This window comes from Elephantulus edwardii, unplaced genomic scaffold, assembly GCF_000299155.1.
Source record: "Elephantulus edwardii isolate Elephantulus edwardi_28Jun2011 unplaced genomic scaffold, EleEdw1.0 scaffold00071, whole genome shotgun sequence".
Lineage (NCBI taxonomy): Eukaryota > Metazoa > Chordata > Mammalia > Macroscelidea > Macroscelididae > Elephantulus > Elephantulus edwardii.
The window spans coordinates 8,974,048-9,000,439 of record NW_006399821.1 but is presented as its reverse complement, the minus strand read 5'-3'; the positions used below and the strand labels follow the sequence as shown (position 1 = coordinate 9,000,439).

The 26,392-nt window shown below is 39.9% G+C and overlaps 1 protein-coding gene and 1 pseudogene across 1 annotated transcript in view; one reads left to right on the top strand and one right to left on the bottom strand.

The window, feature by feature from the left end:
* Nucleotides 1-12,520, bottom strand: part of LOC102844082 — a 22,908-nt pseudogene extending 10,388 nt beyond the window's left edge.
* A 3,473-nt stretch (nucleotides 12,521-15,993) lies between these two features.
* The window catches only part of ECI2 (enoyl-CoA delta isomerase 2), a 24,490-nt gene continuing 14,091 nt past the window's right edge, over nucleotides 15,994-26,392 (top strand). The window contains exons 1-4 of the mRNA XM_006888726.1: nucleotides 15,994-16,122; nucleotides 18,745-18,843; nucleotides 19,060-19,245; nucleotides 23,628-23,697. Of these exons, the coding sequence (XP_006888788.1) occupies nucleotides 16,015-16,122; nucleotides 18,745-18,843; nucleotides 19,060-19,245; nucleotides 23,628-23,697 (463 nt within the window). The 5' untranslated portion in view covers nucleotides 15,994-16,014. The remainder of the gene's footprint in view (nucleotides 16,123-18,744; nucleotides 18,844-19,059; nucleotides 19,246-23,627; nucleotides 23,698-26,392) is intronic.

The window sequence follows — 26,392 nt, the reverse complement described above, 5'->3', positions numbered from 1 at the left end:
GGAGGGACAGCGCAGGAGGGGAAGACCCTCTATGAGATGGATTGATTTGGTGACTGGGGTAATCAGGATGGGTGTGTCAGAGGCAGTGCGGATGGTGCAGGATAGAGCAGGGTTTAGGGCTGTTGTATATAGGGTCGCTATGAGTCGCAAAGGACTCGACGGCACATAACAACAACAACAAACAGTCATAATCTGAAGGTATGCCAATCTCTCTAATTATAAATTCTACTTACTAGGAAGCTCTTCTTAAAAATGCATATTGGACCCACAAATCCAGAAATTCACAGAAGAAAACGCAATTAATTCCAACTGATACAATCCTTAAGCAAAATATGGGGAAAGGAATCAATATGGTTTGGCTTTATCAGCTTTCAAAATTCACTTGAGGTTACTTTCCAATCTCAAACAGAAAAATAATAAATGGAGGTGGGGGAGTTTTGGATGACATAGCATAGCTTCATATTGCTGTCACTATGACTTCCAATACAATGTTGAATAGGAATGATGATAATGGGCATCCTTGTCTGGTCCCTGTTTACAATGGCAATGCCTTTAAACTCTCTGCATTGAGGTGTAAGGGTTGGCATATATGCTCTTCTTTTTTTTTTAATTAATTTTAATTAAAGTTTACAGAGACTTAGGGTTTCCAGTCATTCATTGTTGCACTTTTCTCCCTCTCCCTTCTCCCCTCTCCCAATTCACTCTTCTCCTTGAAAAGAGAAAAACTCTTTCATTGTTACGCAATCCGTCCCCCAACCCCAGGCCCAGAGTGAAAGCTGTATAGCATGTATGCTCTTAACTGTGTTGAAGAAATTCCCTTCTATTTCAATTTTGTTGGGCATTCTGACCAGCAGAGGGTGTTGGATTCTGTCAAAGTGCTTTTCTGTGTCAACTGAGATATCAAGAGGTATTTGTCCTTTTTTTAAATCGATGTGGAGGATTAAATTGTTTTTCTTATTTTTAACTATCCTTGTATATTTGTTATTAATGCCACTTGATCATGATGAACTCTTTTTTTAATATGCTGTTGGATTTTATTGCTAGGATTTCACTAAGGAATTTTGCATCTATGTTCATGAGAGATGTTGGTCTATATATTCTTTTTGGTTGTATCTTTACCTACCTTTGGTATCAGGGTTATACTTGGTTCATGGAATGACGTTGGAGTGTTTCTTTTTTTTTCCATTTTGTGAAATAATTTAAGTAGAATTGATAATAGTTATTCTCTGAATGTTCAGTAGAATTCACTTGTGAATCTTTCTCATCCAGGGTTTGATTTTGTAGAGAGTTTTTTTAATAACCTGCTCAATTTCTTCTTTTGTAATAGATCTTGTTGAAGTGTTCTATTTCAGTCTGTGTCAGGGTAGGGTGTGAGTTTCTAAGAATTTGTCCATTTCTTCTATACTTTCAAGTTAGTTAGTGTATAAATTTTACATAATTTTCCAATATTTTTCTTTTGTTTGGTTCTGTTGTGACATTACCCTTTGTGTTTCCTTTTATTTTCTTCATATTTAGTTTCTTTATTCCGCTTAGTTTATTTCTTCAGATTTGTTTCTTTCTTCCTATTTCAGTGACAAATTTAAAAGGAATACTCTTACCTTCATTACCAAAAAGGGCATTTCGATATCTATCCTGAAATAGAATACTGTCATTGGTGGAATAATATCCATTCTCCATACAAGGAATACCAGTTGATACAGTTATTACTCATTTATGCCTCAACTACTTAAATATGCAACATGTTAAAATGTTTATTATAAAATATTTGTAAATGTGAAGCTGGGAACACATTAAAATATTTTGACAAAATTTATTAAAACTATATCTGAATCAGAGGGACAGCACAGGAGGGGAAGACCCTCTATGAGGTGGATTGATTCAGTGACTGGGGTAATCGGGATGGGTGTGTCGGAAGCAATGAGATTGGCACAGGATACAGCACGGTTTAGGGCTGTTGTATATAGGGTCGCTATGAGTCGCAAACGACTCAACGGCACATAACATCAACAACAACATATCTGAATTATTGTCACAATTTCCTTCTGGTGAACTTTTATCTCACAATTATCCAGCTAGGTAAAAGCAAATGACTTTTTTGCAACATAGCATTTCTAGCTATCATTTTTTTATACACCTAAGGAACTCCACTATCATACAGCGCTCTATAGAGTTTTTCATCTGAATTTTTTTCCCTTTGTGTTTCTTATTTGAGTTCTTTGTATCTTTTTTTTCTTTGTTAGGTTTGCCAATGGTTAATCTATTTTTAAAACCTTTTCAAAGAATCAACTTTTGATCTTGCTGATAGTTCAATTGTATTTCTATTTTCTATTCTGTTTGTTTCTGTCCTAATAATTAGATTTTCCTCTCCTCTTGCTGTTCTTTTTGTAATTGTTAGAGATACTGGGTTAAGGAACTGATTTTCATTTTTTCTTTCTTTTTGATGTGTTTGCTTATTGCTACAGACTTCTGAGAGCTATATCCCAGAGATTTTGATATGTCGTGTTTCATTCTCCTTTGTTTCTATAAACTTTTACATTTTCTTTCTTATTTTTTCTATCACCCAGTAGTGATCAAGTAGGCTGTTATTTTGCTTCCAGGTACATGGATTTTCTCTTCTCTTTTCTTCTTGTGATTGATTATTTGTTTGTTTTTCATTTGCTGTTTTCTAGAAGTAGATCACCAGGTCATTCCTTCTAGTATATCTTTTTTTAACATTTTACTCTGTTGGAAACAACCCAAATGCCCATCAACAAATGAATATAGAGAAGCTGTGGTATATTCACACAATGGAATACTTGGAATACTACGCTGCATTGAAAAACAAGGAACTCATGCAATATTATTCAAATGGGTGACCCTGGAGGACATTATGCTGAGTGAAATATCTCAGTCACAAAAGGGCAAATACTGTATAGTGCCACTGTTGTAGAATGAGGCTGACATAAGGGTGAGGGTAAAACTGAGAAAAACTGGATAAATTATGTATACTACATTGAAGCTGAAGAGTGAGAGAACAGTTTAAAAGCAATATATTTTAGGGCATTATGATTATCATGAGTTCAGAATGAGGGTTGCAGAGTAGAGTATACTTGGGGTGTGGGTGGGGTGTGGAGGAATTGTATATCAATGAAGGAGTTTTGCTTTAAGGAGAGAAGAGAACTGCGGGTGGGGGGGCAGGAAGAAAAGTGCAACAATGATGAATGGAAATCCAAAATCTCTGAAAATGTTCATTGAAATTAATTAAAAAGATGTAAAAAAGAGGGGAAAATATATATATAAAGTTTACAAATCATAAAAAAAATTTACTCTGAGTTATTTGTAAAGTTTCAATACTTTTTTAAAAGTATTGATTTTAACATTATAGCATTATGGTCTGAGAAGATGTTTGTAGTATTTCACTGTTTTTAAATTTGTCTACACTATGACACTGATGTGTGAAATGCGATAGTAGTTACCCATGGTGGACAGTATTTGGTGGAGCTCCCCAATTAAAACAAGCTTGGAAGCAGGAATGGCATCCACTTCCGAAATAACTTGCCTCCAGAAACCCTATGAATCTGGAGAAAGGATAAAAGTTATACAAGTGTCCAGGTCTGTCATTCATAGGGTCGCTATGAGTTGTCTATGACTCCATGGCACTTAACAACACCACAATACTTGCTTTGTGACACAATATATGGTCAATTTTGGATAATGTTCCATGTGCACTGGAAAATTATGTGTATGGAGATTTTGTTGGGTGCAGTACACTGTGTATGTCTACGAGGTTGAGTTGATTTATTATGTATCTTAGTTCTTTTGGTCCTTTGTTGAGTTTCTTTCTAATCATCCTGTCTTTCATTAAATGATGTACTGAAGTCTCCTACTACATTTATTTCTATATTCAAGTCAGTTAAGTTTTGTTTTGTATATTTTGAAGTTCCATCCTTTGATCCACAGATATTTATTAAAGTTTTATCCTCTGGTTTTATTGACCTTTTACACTATGAGTTCCTCTTTATCTCTTGTGCTAGTTTTTACCCTGAAGTCTATTTTATTTGAGATTAATGTTGCCACTCTTGTTTTGTTGTTTTGGTTTGGTTTGGTTTTTTGGTATTTTTCAAATCCTTGATTTTTAACTGAATTTAATCTTTACTTCTCATGACAGTACATTGATGAGTCTTGGTGGGTTGGGGTTTGGTTTTTTTTTTTTTCTTCTTTTTTTAAATTTTATCTTGGTTTGCTTACAAGGTTCATATACATTGTATTACACACCATTCTTCATTCATATTGTATATCATATCCAATCTGCTCTTTACCACATTTAACTCGTTCACATTCAGTATGATTAATGATCTGCTAGGTTTTATTGCTGTTATTTTGTTGGCTTTTCTTTTTGTGTCATTGTTGGTTATTTTTATCCATCCACTTCTCTGTGTGAAGGACTTCCTTTGGTAATTTCTGCAGGGTTGGTCTTTTTTTCATGTCTCCACAAATTCCTTTAGTTCTTGCTTTTCTGAGAACATCCTAATTTCTACCTCCTGTTTGATGCTTTCGCTGGGTACAGGATTCTCAGGGTGGATGTTGTTTTCTTTCAGGGTTTTAAATATGCCATCTCATTGTCTTCTTGCTTGCATGGTTTCTGCTGAGAAATGGCACTTAATCTTCTGGATTTTCCTTTGTAAGTAACTTCATTTTTCTTGAGTTGCTTTTAAAATTCTCTCTTTGTCTTTGGTTTTGTAGAATTTGACTAGGATATGTCTTTGTTCTTTTTGAGTGTTTATCTAAAAATATCCCACTATTTTCTTGGTTGCCTTATTTAGCTTCATTTCTATTCTTGGATTCTAATTATTTGAATGGTCTTTCTCTTGATAGTATCCCACACAATTCTTTGATTCCTACATTTTCCTTCTTGGTTCTGACTTTCTTCTTGCAAGTTAGTGCTGCTATCTCTATCTTCTGTTCATTGATTCTGTGTTCCATCTCTTCAATTCTGTTCTTCCTTTAACATGTTGACAGCTTCTAAAATGTTGGTCTTATTATTTTGGATTTCTGCTTCTATTTTTCTATGATGTTTAATATTTGACTGGTTCTATCTCGTTTGTGCTGTATTGTTTTAAAAAAATGTTCTTCTAGAACTTTGCTTGGGGACTCCTTCTGTTCTTCACCTGTTCCTTCCATATTGTGAAAACATTTGATGATTAGTCTTCTAAATTCGCTGTCAGAGAATTCCATCTGCCCTTCCTCTTCTGGGAGAGCTGCTGACTGCATGTTTTAATAATTTTTTGGAGGGGTGATGTTTTGGTTTTTGATGGGGATTAAAATGGTCATCTACTGCTTTCTGGACATTAAGTAATGTCATTGTTGCTTGGGGGTTTTGGTGTTTTTTTGTTTTTTTTTTAAATCTTCTTTTCCTGATGTCTGTAGGTCTATAGGGCAGGAGCTATTTACTGAGTTGGTCAGTGGCTGATTACATCAGTGGGCAGAGTCTCTGATAATGCTGCTGCTGTTGTTGTTGTTTGGTGCCATTGAGTTGACCATGATCCATAAAGACCCTATGAATAGTGGATTTGTACCCTGACCAGTTCTGTGCCATCCTTATCAGCTCCAGTGTACTTGAGCCCATTGTTGCAATCAATGTGTCAATTCATCTTTTTGAAAGTCTTCTTCTCTTTCCCTGAGAATATTATTATGTGCCTTCCAGTCATCTGCAACTCATAGCAACCCTATGCATAATAGCTCTGAACCCTGCACTAGCCTGAGCCAATCTCACTGCCTCTGACATACCTGTCCAACTGATGAAGTCACTGTGTCAATCTGTTTCATTCAGGGTCTTCCTCTCCTGTGCTATCCCTCCACCCAGCCAAGCATAATGTACTGGTCCCTCTGGGCAACATGTCAGAAGTATATGAGATATAGCTTCAAAATCCTTGCCTCCAATGAGCAACTTGGCTTCACTTTCTCCAAGACAAGTCTGTTTGTTCTCTTGGCGGTCCATGAATGTTCAATACTCTTCTCTAGCACCACAACTGAAATGTACCAATTCTTCTGCATTCTTATTTAGTGTCCAGCTCCCTGATGCATTGTTAGTAATTGTGAAGACAGGTGGCCTACTGGCTGGAAGCTGTACTGCAATCCCAAAGGCACGCAGGTCAAGGCCACCAGTTGCTCCATGGGAGAAGGATGGGCAATCTCCCCTTGTGAAATTAATTGTCTTTGAAAACCCACTTGAGGTTCAGCTATGGGTTAGTTCTGATTCGATGGTGCACAACAACAACAACAGCAGCATGGCCTGCATAAGGCACACCTTAGTCTCTAGACTGACATTTTTGTTCATCAGCACTCTGGACAGGGCTTTGATGGTAGATTTTCCTAATGGAATTCCTCTTTTGATTTCCTGAATGCTGGTGCCAAGAGTGTTGACTGTGGAACTGAGCAAGCTAAAATTGCTAACCATCTCAGTGCCTTCTCCGCTTATCATGATGCTGCCAATTGGCTGCCAGCTGGAGAAAGTGAAACAAAATTTCTCCTTAGAGGCCATGGTAGCGTGGTCAGGAGGGACCAATACTTGGTGAAGGACATCATGCTTGGAAGGGTGGAGGGACAGCACAGGACAGGAAGACCCTGGATGAGATGGATTGACATGATAACTGGGGCAATGGGATTAGGTATGTCAGTAAGACTGGCTCAGGATAAGGCAAGGTTCAGAGCTATTGTACATAGGGTCACTATAAATTATAGGCAACTCATCAGCACTTAACAATCGCATGCTTTGTAAACTTAAAACTCAAATTACAATTTTAAAAACACAGGATAAATTCTTATATTCTTAAGCTTCATAAATTGTTGATTCCCAATCAGTGTTGCTAGGTTTATTGGTGGGTTGGGTTTTTTTTTTTGTTTATGAGTTGACAAAGGTCTTTAACATTAGATTTGACCAATGCAACACATACTTTGTTTTGGTTTCCTTTTCATTTTTATTTTATTGGTTTGCTTACAAAAATTGTATATATTGTGTTTCATACAATCATTCCCATATATTGAGTAGCATCTGCTTCCAAAATGGCTTGTCTCTGGAAACTCTATGAACAGTGCTCAGGTCTTTCATTCATAGGGTCGCTATGAGTCATCTACAACTCGACGGTACCTAACAACAATAACGATGACAACATAGAGAGAGCAACATTGGCCTAGTGGACAGAAAGTTATGCTACCAAGCCCAAGGTGGGTGATTTTAATCTGCAGCCCTCAGGCCTGGTTCAAATTGTTTCTGGTGAAACATTATTCTAAGTGGTATAGCACTGGTCTGTGCATTGCTATACAGAGGTAACTTGTGATTGCTGTGATGCTAAACACTATGGCACTGCCGTGCCAAATGTGATAATGGTTACCCATGGTGGACAGTGTTTGGTGGAGCTTCCTAATTAAAATAAGCTTGGAAGCAGGAGTGGCATCCACTTCCAAAATGGCTTGCCTCTGAAGCTCTATGAACAGTGCTCAGGTCTTCTGTTCATAGAGTCGCTGTGAGTCGTCTACGACTTGATGGCACCTAACAACAACAACAACAACACAACTATTAAAACATCTGTGGGAACTCAAAGGTGGTGAGGGGAGGCATAGAGGGATGAGGAAGGGTAGGAGCGAAACCAAAGGGCTGCACAGTTTGGTGGCTGGAATGAGGAGGGGAAAGTAAATGGGAAGAATCCTCGTGAAAAGACAGGATAATTATGGGCAAGGTCCAATGATGTTGCTAACTTTTTTACTCACCACAGAAGGGAGCTCTGAATGCACAGTTCACAGGGCGTTGTGCTGTTAATCCAAAGGCTGCACCTTTCTGGCAATTTGAAAGCACAGCAGCTCCATGGGGGAGAGATGAGCAATCTCCTCCTGTGTAATTTATAGCCTCAGAAACATAGTGGAGGGTAAGCAATGGGTCAGTTCCAATTCCATAGCAATAAATTGAGCTCAGCCAGTATCAATTCACGCTTATCTATCTCATGAGCACCAGTGTCAATTAACAAAGAGAAATGCCTTTCTTTTCAAATTGTTGGTATCTGAGTAGTGGTAGAAGAATCTCCTAGCATATTTGCTGATTAGATCTCTATCTTCCCATATCATTATATACAAGACTGGTCTTGTCAGAGCATAAAAGTTTCCAAGGCTTGCCTCAAACTGTGCTTCTCTGGATTGAGCTTTTGTCAGAAACGCTGGTTTAGTGAAGTCAAAGGCAATATATAATAAAGGCATGATGAGCGCAAGAAAGGGAAGATTAAAATAAAAGTACACAAGAAATACAGTCAACAACAGATATATGGGCAGTAGACAAGATGAACAGATATAGATAGGTGAAAAAGATTACACCATTACCATACATGGCTTTGGCAGATGATATTTCTATGTTCCTATTAATAAGCATATGCTATAAACACATTCAACAGAGGTAATACAGAGCCAAGGAGAGCAATGGTCTGTGAGCTTCTTAATCATACCAAACACCCTGAGGGAAAGAGTTGATAGTTCTGAGGCCTTGGGACCATAGTTGGAGAGACATCAAGGCCACTTGATGTAATATAATCCACAAAAACAATGTTCTACTGTCTACATTCTACTTTAGTGAGTAGCAGTAGGATATTAAAAGCTTGTGAGCAGTCATTCTAAATGAAACTATTGGTCTTTCCCTGTCTGGAACAAAGAAGTTAGAAGGAAAGCAAAGATGTACTGCATTAACTAGTTCAAAGGACTACTGGACCACTTGAACTTCAACTTGCACTTCTTTAAGATCAGAAAAAAATAGAGAATCCCAATTACTACTCTTGACTAGCAAAGGGGTCGCAGAAGAAGAATGGGGTGGGGGAGAGGCGGGAAATGTGGAAAAAACTAAATAAAATATAAAAAATGCAGCTTACTTGTATGATAAGAGAATTGTGGGATCTTGAGACTACAGTTCTTAGTCACTTTTAGAGCCTGCCTCAACCTTCAGCCAAATAGGGTTATAAGGTGGCAAATAATACCGGGGAGCCACTCTCTCCTTAAAATAATCGACCACATTAAGACAAAAGAACAGCTTTTACCCAAATATAAAGGCCTGAGTATAAGAAGGAGTAGGACAGAAAAATTAAGGACAGAAAACGAGAATGTTAGAGGGGGAATGTTATTGCATTGTGTTGTTAGCTGCCGTTGAGTATGACTTACCGTGATTACATTGTGGGTATTGTAATTAATAATATAAAGTAAAATATGTATTAATGATTAAATGAAAACATCAATATGCTTCTTGTTGATGTTGTTGATTGCCATCGAGTCGAGCATGACTCATAACATTATGAACCAAAGACCTGAATCATTTTTATAACTATCATTTCTCAAAGTTCATAGAGTTTCCAGAGGCATGTTATTTAGGAAGTGGATGCCACTCCTGCTTCCAACTTTTATATGAATCACAATAGGGAAAAAAAGAGGATGAAGATGATAAACAGTGACATTCATGCTGATAAAGCACTGGTGGTCCATTGTTTAGTTCATGATGTTTATCACCTCATAGATCTCATCACAGCAAATGAAACACAATGTCGAACAGGCACAGCTGTCTAATTTCCCTGCTCCCTTGCCTTCTTATCTTTGTTGTTTTGTAACATGTATAGATTAGCTTTAGAGAAAACATGGACTATTAGGTCTTACACAGATAACTTTTAAAATGAGCTCAGTGCTTGTATAGTTTATGAGCCAAGTGGTTATTCAGCTATAAAATGATCCACTTTTAATAGTTTTGGTCTTAAGTTTAGGTAGAGTATCTCAGCAGCAACACAGAGTCTTTCCGTTTCATCTGGTCCACAGAGTCTGGATGTCTTAAGAATTTGAGCTCTGTCTCACGCTTTGCTCCCTTTTTATCAGAAGTCACCATTGTGATTCTGGTCAGAATGTTCATTAGTGCTAGAACAGTACCACCTAGTGTAGACTGTTCCATGTTGTTGTTGTTGTTGTTAAGGGCCCTTGAGTCACAGGCGACTCATAGTGACCCTATGAAGGAGAGTCCTCCACGCTCGGGTGCCCTTCATCCTCTCTCCAGATTCATAGGGTTTCCGGAGGCAAGCTATTATGGAAGTGGATGCCACTCCTCCTTCCACGCTTGTTTTAATCCCACCCCACTCTCTGTCCGCATTGGGTAGCCAACCATTAATGCATTTGACACATCAGTGTCACAGTGTTGAGCCTCACAGCAACCACAAGTGACTGTGGTATGGCAACTTGTACACCAGGGCTATACGACCTAGAGGAATGTCTGAACAAAAACAATGAAAGACTGGCCTGCGGGCCGCGGATTAAAAGTCACCCACCTTTGTCTTGGTAGCATCATTCCATAGGGTTGTATTAATGACGAAATGAGTTAATGCTCTTTTAATAGTGTTAAGCAAGTATTTCGATTCAACATGTTGAATTTGTTTCATTGTGATGTGTTTGTTCACAAAACAAAATGGTTTTCCATCCAACCACACACTTTTTTACATTAATTATAATACACCCAAGGTGACCACACTTTCCCCACTTCTTTCTTGTGATTCTTGTTTCTAGTAATCCTCTTTTCTTATTCCTTCCTGATTTTTGTGCTTCATTCCTACTCAAATACTGTTGTTTGGTTATATGTGGTTGATTTTCCTAAGACATGTTTCCCTTTCACTACAGTAAGATGTAGAACATTCTTTATCGACCCTGTTATGCCAATTGACCTTAATGTCTTCTTACACTACCTTCCCAAGGCTCTATGAAGAGGAGCTCATTCCCTCAGGGTGATGGGTTATGATGGAGAAATTTTTACAACTCTGTAATCTGTTCTGACATGTTTATGGCATATACTATTGTTGTTTGTTGTTACATGCTGTCGAGTCTGAATGTCTCATAGCTGAGACTCTAGTGAGTTTTCAAACAGAGCTGGCTGTGAATTCAAACTGCACAGCTTTAGATTGGCAGTACAACTCTTTATTGTATTCTATGCTATTCATAGTATACTGTTAATGAATGTAAAAGCATCATCTGCAAACATGTCTGGTGTAGGGTGTAGAGTTTTTCACACCTACATCTTTTTATCCTGCCTGGCTGTCAGTAAAAGCCTCAATCCCAGGGAAAATACTTTGTAAATAAATGCTTTTGCAAAACCTAAAATTATAGAATGGTAATGAATGCAAAAAAGGTGGCTATCGAACATTTCAAAGACCTTTCTCTTCAACCAGTGTCCTAAATAATGTTAATTCTAGATATAAATCCCTTTTCAGACATGTCATTGTCAAATATGTTTTCCCAATCTGTGGTTTCCCTTTTTACCATGGTGATGGTTTTGGATGTGCAAAGGGATTTTATTCTTAGAAGGTGCCATTCATGTATTTTATCCTCTCCTGGAAAAAATATTTGGCAATGACATGTCTGATAAGGGACTTCCATCTAGAATTTACAGAATACTCGAGGGTCACAACAAGATAAACAACCCAATTGAAAAATTGGGACAGGATATGAACAGATATTTCACCAAACAAGACATTCAGCTGGCGAACAAACACAGGAAGAAGTGTTTAAAATCCCTAGCTCTAAGAGAGATGCACATCAAAACAACTATGAGATATAACCTCACCCCAGTAAGAATAGCAAAATTCAACAGAGCAGCAAACACCAAAAGCTGGTGAGGTTGTGGAGAAACTGGAACCCGTATTCACTGTTGGTGGGAGTGTAAAATGGTGCAACCACTACGGAAGGCAGTGTGCCGCTTTCTCAAAAAGTTGGAAATAGAAATACCATTTGACCCAGCAATTCCACTCCTGGGAATATACCCTAAAGAAACCATAACCACCACCCAAGCAGATGTATGCACATCCATGTTTATTGCTTTGTTCACAATAGCAAAGAGTTGGAAACAACCCAAGTGTCCATGAACAAACGGATGGAGAGAGAAGCTGTGGCATATTCACACAATGGATCATGCTGAATTGAAAAAAACAAAGAACTCATGAAATATACAAAATGGGTGACCCTGGAGGACATTATGCTGAGTGAAATATCTCAGTCACAAAAGGACAAATACTGCATAGTGCCACTGTTGTAAAATGGGACTGACATCTGGGTTGGGGGAAACCTAAGAGGGGATAAATAATGTATACCACATTGAAACAGATGAGGGAGAGAACTGTTTAAAGAAATGCATAGTAAAGTGGACTGGGGACTTAGGGGGAATTGGATAACAAAGAAAGAATTTTTTTTTTTTCTTTTCAAAGAGAAAAACGAACTGTGAGAGGGGTGGGCAGGGAGGAAAATGTGCAACAATGAATGGATGGGGAAGAAGTTAAATGGAAAGAATATGCTGTAAAAATATATATGTTGCATTAAAAAAATCATTAATAAAAAACGCAAGAGGAAAAAAAAAGAATGTTAAGACTTTGCCCTTTTGGAAAGAATGGGTTGTGCACACCCACTCTTAACGCTGACTCCACCCCCGCACCCAAGGATCACGGTCCAAGCGAGGCCGGTTCCTGCGCAGGCCCCAGGGGAAACAGCCCATACCGCCACCTCCGACCATCCTCCTTGGGGGCTGCAGCGGATCTTTTTAGCCACAGTCCGCCCGTTCCACGGTGCATCATGGTGGTGAGTCCTTTGCACTGTCTTGCTCAGGTCCAGCGCACCCTGTCTGCTCTTCCGGGAATTTAGCCCTGCCTCATCCCCCTATGACCTCAGGCCTCGACCCCTAGGAGTCACACCCTTACCCCAGGCTCTTTCTAGCTGCCCCTTCACTACCTCTCTGTCCCCTTGCAACGCAGCCTTCGGAGTTCGTGCATCCTCAAGCCCCCGTTCGCCATCCCCAAACCCTCGCCCCGCCATTCTTCCCCTCCTCTCGTCTGGCCTTGCCCGGGCTTCTCGCGCTGCGAGCTTGCCTCTGCTGTAGCTGCCCCTCCTACCGCCCGCCCCTACCCCACCCCTGTCCGACTGCCCCTGTCCTCTCCCTCCCCCTACGTACGACTGGCACCGCCCCGGGCTCCGCGCTCACTCCCGGCCGCCGGGACGCACGCTCTTTCACTCCGTCTCCTGCCGTCCCTGCTCGGTTCCCGACTGCTCGTTATGGCCGCTGTGGTCGCGAGACTGGGACGGAGTTGGTGCTCAATCTCCAGATGGAGGTAAACGCCGCGGAGCCCATCTCCACCGGCCTTCCAGGAGCACCCGGGTTTCCCAGGCTGCGATCTGGCGTCTGCGTTCTTTGTACGGTTTTCCTGGGGGCAAGTCCTGTTAATTCTCTTACCAGGCACCCTCCTTCTGGCCTCTCTGCCTCCGCCCCCGCGTCCTCCCCTCCCCTGCCCCTGCCCTTTGAGTGCTAGTCGCCTGGCTCACTGCGCCCTGTTAGGTCCCAAAGGACTGTGGGGGAGGCATGGTGCGTTTTGCATCCGCCCGCAGCTTGCCCTAGGGAAAGTTTGAGGAGTGGTGCGAGGGTGTTTCTTCGTGAGGTCTACGAATACTGCAAGCTCTGCTGCTTTTCTCAACGCTACGGAAGTTCAGGGCCTTGTCCTGGGGGAAGGGTAAAGGATTTGCTTTTTAGAGAATACTTAGGGGCTGTGTTAAGTATGTGGGTCAAACTTTCGCCAGTGAAAAACACACTATCTGTGTAAAGAACAGAAAAGTGCTAGACTATGGAGATAACCTTTAAATGGTGGAATTACCAGCAGTTTCCCCCACTGGATTTTTTTTTTCTCTAAAACAGTCAATGTTTGCATCATTTTTAAACACCACACTTACTTTAAATAGCTGAGTGGTTCCCTTTTGCACCACATTATGTGGAAACTTGAATATTTAGGCCTTCTGTGGCCTGGTGGCCTAAGTATTGGGCTGCTGACCTATAGATTAAATACACCAGGTAAGATCTACTGCCTTGAAAACCCCAGAGGACGTCTCCTTAAGTCAGACTTCACAGCAGTGGATTGGGACGTGAGTGGTACAGAAACCCCAAACTCCGTGTCAGCAAGCCAGAACCAGCTCATAACTGGCCCTCCGTTAGGTTTTCAGAGGCGGTAAATCGCATGGGAGAACATTGTCCATCTCCCAAGGAACACCCAATGCATTCGAACCGCCAGAGAGATGTGGTCTTTGCGTTAGCAGGACAGCTTAAATTTTTCTTTCGTTTCCTACTTGGAATTTGTCAGATGCCAAATGCATAAAAGATAGTGAGTTTTTTAATTCCAAAAAAGGAGTTTCATTATTTAATAAGAAATGTATTGCAGCCAGATTCATTTGAGTTTATTTGCACTTTATCATTCGTTGTACCATCTGAAAGTTAGGTAATTGTAGATTTTGAAACGTTTGCTAGGTTTGGGCTTTATTTCGTCTCTTATTTCACCTTTGATGCCATTCACTTTATTAGGCAGGATCATCAGTGTGAACATTCTCCCCCCACCCTCAATGCGGTCACAAGCTAAAGTTTTCTTTCTTTCCCTGATTTGTGTTCTGGTGAATATGGAGCGCCCGGGGGGCCTAGTGGTAAGAAGCTGTGATGCAATCCCAAAGGCATGCAGTTAGAATCCTTCACAGGAATAGGATGGGCAGTTTCCTCCTGTTCAATTTGAAGACCCACTGGAGGGTCATCTATGGGTCTGTTCTTACTGGACCCTGAATAAAAATACTGATCACCTGATTACAATCTCAGTTTCTTATCTGCTCCTGGCTGGTTGCACAGTGTGCCCCCATAGGTGCAGTTCACCCCTCTCCTAGCACCAGCTCTTGGTGTATGCTTCTAAACACTGCCTAGTCTCAGCTCATCCTAAGTAGGTGTATGTTAGAAAACACGGTTTACTGAGCAGAAAGAAAAAGAATTGACCAAGTAATGGCTTGGGACTGTAGAGGGTGTTTGTGGAATTTTACTAAGTTCTTTCTGTGCATTTTAATCCCCTAGCTTCTGTTTTACTGACCTTTATAATTTTTTTACTTCTGCCTGTGGCAAAATGTATTCCATCAGCTGGGTTCTGATTTTTATAGTGTCATCTTCTGAATTATAGTTTCCTTGGAGGAAGTCTCATCAACAGCCTGTTATGCAAATGACACAACCTTGCTTACTGAAACTGAGGAGGACCTGAAGTGTTTGCGGAAGAAGGTCAAGGACTGTGGTCTTCAATATGGATCGAAGCTCAACATCAAGAAGACAAAGACTCTCACCACTCGGCCAATTGGCAAAACCATGATGGTTGGAGAAGAGATTGAGGTTAACAGTTAACAGTTTGCTTGGTTCCACAGTCAACACTCTTGGCACCAGCAGTCAGGAAATCAAAAGATGAATTGCATTAGGTAAATTTGCTTTCCAGAGTACTGAGAAGCAACGATGTCAGTCTAGAGACTGAGGTGCGTCTGATCCAGGCCATGGTCTTTGCAGTTACTTGCTATGCATCAAAGAGCTAGATAATGACTAAGGATGACAGAAGAAGAATTGATGCCTTTGAGTGCTGGAGAAGAGTCTTAAACAAACCACGGACTGCCAAGAAAACAAATAGTTCTGTCTTGGAGAGAGTGAAGTCAAGTTTCTCCTTGGAGGCTAGGATTTTGAAGCTCCATCTTACATATTTTGGGCATGTGGCCAGGAAGGACTGATCCTTGGAGGACATCATGCCCAGAAGGGTGAAGGGACAGCACAGGAAAGACCCCAGATGAGACAGATTGATACAGTAATAGGGTAATGGGGGTAGGTGTATCAGAGTCGGTGAGACTAGCTCAGGACAGGACAGGCCTCAGAGCTATTGTACATAGAGTTGCTGTGAGTCACAGCTTACTCAACAGCACATAACAACTCTGAAGTTACTACAGTTAGTTTCTTTACTGATTTCTTACCCAAATTGTTAAGAAAAGCACTAATAATTTACAACTAACTTGTTGGGATATGTATAAATATTTAGACAAGGCAAAGCATGTTGGTCTGTAAGAGTCAGGAATAATCGGAAAGCCAAATACTAATGTCTCTCTCTAAGTTCTCAGCAGGTCATTAGTGGTGTTCCAAGACTTCAGCTTCACTTCACCAGAACAGCAATGGGTGCCAGTCAGAAGGACTTTGAGAATGCAGTGAGTCAACTGAAACTCTTGACACAAGACCCAGGAAATGAAGCAAAGCTAAAGCTCTATGCACTCTATAAGCAGGTAAATGCCAAAGATCTGATTATAAGCAGATGACTTTTCACATAGATAGGCTGTGTGTTTTATGAATTCACCTTTGATATTTTTGCCATGTTCTGCCAAAAAACCTTAAAGGTAAGGATGGTGAAATTTTATTTCACATACTTTGGACATGTCAGGAGACCAGTCCTTGGAAAAGACATGCTAGAAAGTAGGTCATTGAAAAAGAGCAAGACTTATAGTGAGATGGTTTATACAGTGACTGCAGCAATGGTGTCGAGCATGATGATGGTCAGTCTGTTGCTCATAGAGTAGCTCAGAGTCATAGTCGACAGACAGCACTTAACAACAGTTACAGCCATTCCTCTGAAAAATGTATACATGTGAGTTTTTCTATATTTGATCCCTACAAAGTAAAAGACAATTGATATCATATATCTTATCTAGAATAAATGAACTGAAAATGATCTTTTGAGGCAACTAGGGAAATTTGAATATGACTAGGTACTAGATGATATCTAGGTATAATTAATAGCATGGCATTGAAGAATTATTAATAGAATTGTAGAGATGTAAGAAAATGTTGATTTTCTTTTTTAAAAAATTACTATGGGCTAATTATTTAGGAGTGAAATAACATGGTTTGGAGCATTCACTAAAATAATTGTGTTGTTAAGTGCCATTGAGTCAACTACAACTCATAGTGACCCTTTGAACAGTGGATCTGAACCCTACCCTGTCCTGTACCATCCTCATCAGCTCTGACACCCTTTGCCCACTGTGTCAATCCAACTTGTTGAAGATTTTCTTCCTCTCTTTCACTGACCTTTCCAAGCATAATATCCTTTCCCAAAGATTGACCTTTCCTAACAGCATGCCCAAGATAAGCGAGGTGAAATTTCACTATCCTTGCCTCTACGTCGCACCCTTGCCGCACATTTTTTGAGCCATACATATTGTCCTTTTGGCAAGCCAAGTGATATTCAGCACTCTTGTCTAACACCATACAACTCAAAGATACTAGTGGGTTAGTGGAAGGAGTTGCACGGCCAACCCAACGGCCATCAGTTCGAATCCAATAGCTGTTCTGCAGGAGGAAGATGAGTAGTTTTCTCCCTTATGATGTTACAACCTCTGAAAAGCCACTGGTGAATCAGATATGAATCAGTTTCAAAAATAAGCAGAGTAAAAAAAAAAGGAAATTGGTGAATTATAACAGACTTGATAATTGTTGAGTTTGGGTGGTGGGCATTGGTGGTTTGTTACAGTATTCTACTTTTGTGTATTGTGAAAATTTTTAAAGCAGAATTGAAAACATAAGGTCTTCTAAGTTGCAACATCCAAAACCCACAGATGACAGTGTTGGCAATCATCCTGCTTTCCTCTGTGCTTCTCCTCTCCTGTTGATGTGCTCTTTAGAAGCCTGCCTTACTTTGGCATGGCTGTGCAGTGGAGAATTTCCCCTTGCCCAGAAGGAGGCCTGGTTTTTGCCCTCAGCCTCTGGGAGGTGCTCCTTAGACCCTTGGAATGCACTGCCTGACTGGAGTGTGTTTGTTCATCTGGGGGCCTTGGGTTATACCAGGTGATTTAGCAATGTGATTTAGAGTGGGGTTTGACCATACCGGGTAATAACAAGTGAAGGTAAGAGCAGAAGCAGCTTTGGGTCACACTCTGGGGGACTGGAGCCCTAATAAAAAGCTTGGACAGTGCAGCTGGGGGAGTACTCTGTGTGTTTCCACATACTGGACACGCAGGAGCTTGGAGTTTGAACGCCCCTGGACTCTGCCCTTCACTGTTATATCAGTGTCCTGTCCTTTAAAGACTTGTGAGTATAACCACTTCCACTTAGTTTTGTGAGTCCTACTGAATCTTGGGCCATCCCTGCATCTGCATTTGGATCAGAAGGAAAGTATTCTTGGGACCTTTCTCCCTCTGTCTTCTCAATTGGCTCCCTCTCTGTCTCTGCTTGTAGACTTTTAGCTTCTTCAGTGCTCTTGTATTTTGAACTTGTTCCTCTTGCGTCTTTTAACTAATCATAAGAGTGAAATGTTTAAGTGGAGTTTTAAATGGACATTTCTAAAAGGCAACCAAATGGATATTTTGTCTCTTACAAAATCCCTACTCCACCTACCTGTGACAATAAAATTCACTTAGTGCTTGCTTTGTACTTGCATATCCTCCATTAAGTCCTCTATGGACTGCTCAGTGGCCTGGGCTCCTGCCAAATTAGTGATGTTTACACTGTGGCCTTCTAAATGCTGGCTAATCCATCATGATGGTTGTTTGTATATTTTGATTGTATTTGAGAAATGTGATTATTGATATAAAACTGAACTATTAAATAAATAAAACCAAAAAGCCTAACTCTCCAGAATGCCCATCTTGCAACACTTCACATGTCCAAGCAGTTTTAGAGACTGATGGTTCCTACACATTTTGCTTCTTCAGCCTCTTGTTATTTATGTACCTTTAGCAACAGCATCTGAGGACAAAGAGAGTCATGGAGAAACTGAGGTAGTTTATATGCTCTGTGAAAGAAGGGGAGGTGACAATGCAGCTTTTTTTGTTAGCTGTTGAGTTTGTGGATCTTAAGGAGACAGGCTCTTGTAGGTTTTTGAGCGTTCTCTGCCCCATACCTTTTCACAGGCCACCGAAGGACCTTGTAATATGCCAAAACCAGGTATGTTCGACTTGATCAATAAGGCCAAATGGGATGCATGGAGTGCCCTTGGCAGCCTGCCCAAGGTGAGTTTGCACTTTTGTGCTTTTATTTTATTTGTTGTACTTCCTGTAAGGGATACTGGTGCTTCATATAATCATGCTATTGTAGATGGAACCTTCAGGATCTTAGTTTCTCTTTCTCTCTCTACTCTTTATTGCAAGATGCTATTCTTAAGTTAGTAAGTTGCCCAGCCTTTGTATTTGTTGGCTGTGGCCTGAAGCTCTCTGCCTTTTCTTCAGGAAACTGCAAGGCAGAACTATGTGGAATTGGTGTCCAGTTTGAGTTCATCTGAATCCTCAAGCCAGGGGAAGGCTGGTGCAGACAGGACACACTCCGAATACAAAGGCCTTCTGGTGTCTTCAGAAGATGGCATCACAACGATCACATTTAACCGTCCCACCAAAAAAAATGCAATCACCACTGAGGTAATGTCTGCCTCCTCTGGGGATTGGTTAGGCACACTTATCTTTCTTTTCGTCCTTCTGTCTCTGTAGTTTTGTCATTATTACTATTTTTGTGATATTTCTTCTTTGGTTGTGCAGGAAGATTGGTTATTGTTACCACTCTTCACTGTAAAGGTGAGCATTCAGTGTTCAGGATTTTTGAGCATCAAGTAAGGTCTTCATGCACAGAAGACTCCACAATCTCCCTAGTAATAGAACAACATAAGTTAATATGTATTAAATATGTGGCAATATCACAGAATATAGTGGCCCTCCTGGGTTGATAAATGGTCATAAAATGCTCCCAGAGCTATCCTCATACCACTTAGACTTGAGATTAAGGACAGTTTGTTTTTGGTTTTATACAGATAGAGTGAGAAAGGAGGTAGGACATGTTCAGCCCTGATTGAAATGAATGGATTTGCAAGGGTGATTTTATTCTGGTTTTTAGTATAATATTCAAGAAAAGGTGGGTAATTTAAAAAACAAAACACTCTAACCATGAAACTTCTCCATCCATTTTTTGTAAAAAAAAAAATAAATATGAGGCGTTAATTGGATGCTTGCTACTGAACTAAAAGAGGGCTACCTGAGAAGCAGCTAATAGCAAGAACCCCTTTAATTGGATGCATATGCTACATTGTAGAAGAGAGAATCCAACCAAACGCGTAATAGTGGAGTAGATCCCGCTTCGTGGCTACTCCTGTGTTACAGAGAACTGCCTCCAATAGGGTCTTTAAGACTGTGACCTTTTGAAAATGGATCACTGGGATGTTCTTCCAAAATGCCCACAGGTAGTTTTGAACTGCCAACCTCTTGGTTAGGAGGTGAGCACTTAAGTGTTTGCACCACCCAAGGACTCCTAGACTAAGCATAGGTATGTAAAATAATCTTAAATCGTAATTCCTTAAAGTTGCCTATGTGCCACTCAATTAATAAAACTTTTCATTCTCAAAAACTTTACATCCCCCAGCAACAATAGCAAAGTTCAACAGGTCAGCAAACAACAAATGGTGGCGAGGTTATAGAGATTAGAACTTTTACTGCTTTTGGGAATGGGTACAGCCATTATGGACGGTATTCTGGCACTTTCTCAGAAAGTTGAAAAAAGAAATACCATTTGATGCAGCAATTCCATCACTGGAAATAACCACTACAATTCCACCATTGGAAATATACACTAAAGAAACCAGAGCCATGATGCAAATAGATGTATGCACACCCATGTTTATTGCTGTGTTATTCACAATAGAAGAGAGATGGAAGCAACCCAAATGCCCATTAGCAAATGAATGAATAGAAAAACTATGTTACAGCCACACAGTGGAATATTACACAACATTGAAAAACAATGAACTTCTAAAATATTACACAACATAGAGGAGCCTGGAGTACATCATGCTGTGTGAAATATCTCAGTTACAAAATTACAAATACTGCATAACACTGCTGTTAGAAAATCAGACAGGCATTAAGGTTGGGGAGAGAATAGGAAAAGAGTGGACAGATAATAACACTGCATTAGAACAGATGAGGGAAAAAACTATCTGAAAGGAATATATGATTAGACATATATATGACAACAATCTTGAACAAGGGGTGCATTGCAGGGAGGATTGGGGAGGGGGAGCAAAAAGGGGAAGAAAATGTGCAACAATGAGAAAAAATTAAAATAGGAAGACTCATTAACAACCCGCATTATGCTGATGATACAGCCTTGCTGCTGAAACTTAGGAGGACCTGAAGTGCTTGCTGCAGAAGGTCAAGGACTGCAGCCTTAAGTATGAGTTGAAACTGAACAAGAAAACAAAGATTCTCACACCTGGGCTGATTGGCAGTGTCATGATAGATGGTGAAGAGATTGAGATTGTTAACATCGTCAGCTTGCTTGGCTTCACAGTCAGCATCCTTGGTACCAGCAGTCAGGAAATCAAAAGACAAATTGCATTGGGAAAGTCTGTTGTCAGGGACCTCACCAGAGTACTGAAAAGCAAATGTCAGTCTTGAGACTAGGGTGCACCTGATCCAAGCCATAGTCTTTGCAACTATGTTCTATGCATCAGAAAGCTGGACAGTGAGTGACTAGGGATAATAAGAAGAATTGATGCCTTTGAGTTGTGGTGTTGGAGAAGAGTATTGAATATAACATGGACTGCTATGAGAACAAACAGGCTCACCCTAGAGAGAGTGAAACCAGGCTGCTCTTTGGAGGCAAGGATTCTGAAGCTTCATCTGACATACTTTGGGCCTGTTGCAAGGAGGGACCAGTCCTTGGAGAGAGATTTCATGCTTGGTAGGGTGGAGGTACAGGGCAAAAGAAGAAGACTTTCAAGATGGATTGACTCAGTTACTGGGGTAAAGCAGATAGGTGTGTCAGAGACAGTAAGGTTGGCTTTGGATAGAGCAGGGCCCCTATAGGGTCCCTATGAATCACAAGTAACTCAATGGCACATAACATCAACAATGTTAAAAAAAAAAAAACAAACCATGCACCTTTATTTCCATTTTCCCCAACTTCTTGCTGTAGAAGCATAGTAACATGTTACTCTTCATAGCATACCTAGGAGTGTCAGCACTTTTCACTGAGGTTCATTCTCATAAGAAGCTTGTTTTTATCATTACTTGATAATGAAATCACAGAGGTAAAGTATAACTTGTTCAAGTTCACATAACTAATAAACAGGAAAACCTAAATAGAAGTCCCCCCTCCAAGGGAAGAAGATGTGCAGTCTCTTCCCATCAAGATTTTCAGCCTCAGAAACCCTGATGGACGATATGTGTGGCCGGAATCAACCCGAAGGCGCTGAGTTTGAGTTTGGTTTAATGTAGTTGACTCCTAATCTTGACTCCTGCAGCCATCTAATACTGTGCCATCAAATAGTTTATAGTGATGAAGTAGTTACTCCTAATTCCCTCCTTCATCTTAATTTGTATGTTACATTGTTGTTTGTGCCATTGACTCAGAATCAATCCATAGCTGACCTTCTGGTGAGTTTACAGAAGCAGTTAATCCAAGGGAGGAGATTATTGCCCATCCTTCTCCCATGGAGCAGCTGGTGGATTTAGATTCGAACTGCATGCCTTCAGGTTTGCAGTACAGCTTCTGTCCTCTAGGCCACCAATGTTCTTATAAGGGCTGTACATAACATTCTGTATCTTATGTAGAGCCCATAATTCACATTATAGTTTCGTAAGAATTGAATTCCCTCTCTCACTTTTAGTCATATTTCAGGTAAAGTCTATGTTAATTTATTTTTCCAATATCTGTATGTGTATAATTATCAGTCCTTATCATTCCCTTTCATACTGAAATCTACAGGTACAAAGTCTACCTAATTCAAATGAAGTATAAACTAGGACACTGGCACATTAAAACTTTTTGTAAAAGCTTTGATTTAAAATGCTGAGACAATTTTTTTTCTGTGTACCATAACATCTTGGAAATTTCAGGATTTTAGCATTCATTAACATTACCCAGACTGCTTGGAATTCTCTTCCTCCTCCTCCTTGTCACAGCTTGCACATAGCTTCATGGAAGGTCCTCTTCTGACCACCTCCCATCCTGTTTTCCCTATACCAGTCTCAGTGTCTTTCCTTCTGCTTCATTTTTTTCTCCACCTCTCCTTCCATTTTAGCACTCTGTTAAAAAACAAACAACAAATCTACTACTGTTGTGTCAATTTCAACTCATAGAGTTGAAACTTCCATTGTTGTTGTTGTTAGGTGTCATCAAGTTAATCCAGAATTTATGAGTAGCAACCCTATGAACAACAGATCTGACCCTCGTCCAATCCTGTACCAGCCTCACAATTGAACCCATTGCTGTAGTCAGTGTGTCAGTCCGTCTAGTTGAGGATCTCTTTCACTTCTTCTGACCCTCCTCCTTTCTAAGGAATAGCCTCTTCTACCAGCATACCCAGAGTATGCGAGATGAAGCTCCATCATGAAGAAACTTCCAGTAAATCTCCAGAGGTGGGAACTGCCTTATCTTTCTCACACAGAGTGACTTTTGGGGCTGGTGGATTTTTTGCAACCCAGCACATAACTGCTACCAGTGTTCTTTAGCATTATCTGTTAATTCTCAAAGTGCAAAGACTTGCCTCTCTTGTCTTTTTTTTTTTTTAAAGTGGTTGTATCTCTCCAGCATCTACTGTAACACCTGGTATATATTGTCTGTACTAAGTATTTACTAAAGGAATAAGTCACTCCAAACGTGTTGTTGTATCTCTTGTTTAAATACAACCAACATAAATATTTGGCACTTTTCAGAGGATAGGTTTGCAGACTGATACTTAGTGAATCCATTGGGTGATGGTTATCATTTTCAGAGTTAATTTTCTTTTTCTCATCTTCTGTTCACACAGATGTATCATGAAATTATGCGTGCACTTGAAGCAGCAAGCAAAGATGACTCAGCCATAACTGTATTAACAGGTAAGACATTTTCTCCATTCTTGGTTATATTTCATTGGGTTTTTTACTAAATGGGTAACTAGAGTAAATAAGTTCCAAGATTTTTTTCTAGTTCAGAGATACTTTTTAATTCATCACTGTTGTTGAGTACCATAGAGTTGAAACTGACCCATAGCTAGCTCTTAATGAGGTTTCAGAAGCTGCTAATTACACAAGAAGAGATTGCCCAACCTTCTCCCATGGAGCAGCTGGTGGATTCAAACTACGTTCTTAGGGATTGCAATGCAGTTTCTGACCACTCGTTCACCAGAGCTCCTTAATTCATCAAAAGGCAGCAACTATAATTGACAAAAAATTAACGGATTTATAATATAACGGGTAGATATATATTGGTAAGAAAAGCTGGTAACCCAAAGGCTAGAATCTTTCTACCCAGAAGCATCTTAAAAGAAAAGGCCTAGTGGTCTACCTTTAACACAAAATCAGTCGTTACAAACTGAGTCGCAGTCGCTTCTGGAGCAGTTCATTCGGTTAATGGTAGAATAAGCCAAAAACCCGTTCCCCTCAAGTCCATTGTGAATCATGGTAACCTGTAGGACAGAGTAGACTTTTTGGAAGCTAAATAGTTTCCACATCTATAAATCTTGAAGCACATTAAGCAGACTGCTACATCTCTGTCTCTTGGAGCTGCTGGTGGATTAAGACCACCCATCTTTTGGTTAACAGGTTCTTAACCCCTGCGTCACTGTAAGAAAAAAGCCTCAAAAAAACTAAACCCGCTACTATCTAGTCAGTTCTGACTTCTGTTAATCCTCCATTGAGTCTCCAAAGCTGTAGATCTTTACACAAGGAGACTGCCCCTCTTTGTCCTGTGGAACAGCCTTTGGGTTCTCAGTCCTGCTCCTCATGCACCACACACCTGGGGTTCCTCAATGATATTTTTCTGTCATACCTTGCTGGCACTGGTGTGAATCACCATAAGAGATGGAAATAGGTAAAGAAAAGGGATTTGGCATTACATGAAATATTCCTATCCTTTAGCCCAAGAATCCCACTTAGAGAAATGAATTCTGTGAAGATCATGTAAGAAAAGGGTAAGAAAGATTGTTTTGTGGCATTACTTTTGAAATTTTGAAAATGTTGAAACACTCAAAATATGCTGTCAGGATACTAGATCATAGAACATTCACTAAAGTATATATTTGCACCAACCTTAAGATTTAAAATCATAAATTCAGTTATAGAGAAAATGCTTAAGATAGAATTTTATAAAACAAAATTTTTATCAGTGCTGGAATTTTATAAATGTGCTGGAAAATGATATATATATACTGGAAAATTATCTATGTGCTCATCGACCTTGACTGGTGAGAATTTTGAAAATGGATTTGAAAGAACTCTGATTGAGAGGGTGCACTATAGTGTCCTCTTCACGTAGGACCCAGATCAACTTGAGTGTGAATCCTGGCTTCATTCCCTCTCACCTTTGCCTCCTCAGTGGAGAATACTGTTTCTAGTCAATTGTTTGGTTGAGATAATGTCTGCTAGGGACGCCAATGCTGCCTGGCACTGAGGAGACACATGATAAACACTGGTGCCTGCCACAGCAGCAAGGGAGCTCTGATGGTGTCATCTGTGCAGATGCACTGCTAACCCAAAGAGCACACCTCTCTGGAGATTCAAACCCACCTGTGGCTCCTTGGGAGAAAGATAGGCCGCCTCCTCCCTTGTGATTTACAATCTTGATGGTGATGAGAGAGAGAGAGACTGCTGCAGTGGACAGAGATTGTGAGGGTCGGGTAGGATAAGACCAGTTTGATTCCATTGTCAGAGGATCTATATAAATTGGAGCCAACTCAATACACATGAAAATAGCATTGTTTGTTGGCATGGCAGAATCATGGGTGATTTGATTTTCATTAAATGTTACAAAAGAAATAATATTTAGGATAATAGAGTGCTTTTGATAACAAAAAGAGTGAAATCTACTGCAGACAAGGAGGAGAGGCATGAGGGAAAGGGGCAAATCATGTACAGCTTTTATATTTTATTTCCTACATAATTTAGGAAGATGAAGGTAATAGTAACAAAAATGAGTTCTGGAAGAGGCATTGGTTTGAGAAGGGAGAAATTTGTTTTCATTAAGTAGGATTTTGTTAGCGTTTATTTTTAAAAAAGTGTAATATACACAAATGGTTAGAGAGGAAAATATGTTGAAAGAATGTATAAAGCCAAATCTCACTTTTCCTTGGAACCCCATATTCATTCAATAGAAGCACTATTTTCCTTGGTGCCTTCCAGAAATTTCTATGTGCAATCAGGCATGTTCATATGTATTTGCTTCTCCCTATTTTGTTACATAGAAAACATAAAATATACACATAATGCTCACTTTCCTTTCTTAGCATCTAAAAAATAATTTATCAGTACATATCCTGAGTCATTCCTTCATGAATGTGTTACTTTTTCTTAGATTCCATCATTTCCCTCATCTTGCCTCTGTTGATAACCATGTACATTATACTCAGCCTTTTGCTATTAAAATGATACCAAAACAGTGACTTTCTTTAGATCTATGTCTTTCAGCTAACCTGGAAATAAACATAATAGTAGTTCCTTTCATTGCCAAAAAGTTGAAAATTATTTTTTTGCCTTCAGCAGAACACACGCAGATTAACAGAAAGGGCAACCTAGGCAGAACTATCAAGTATGGAAA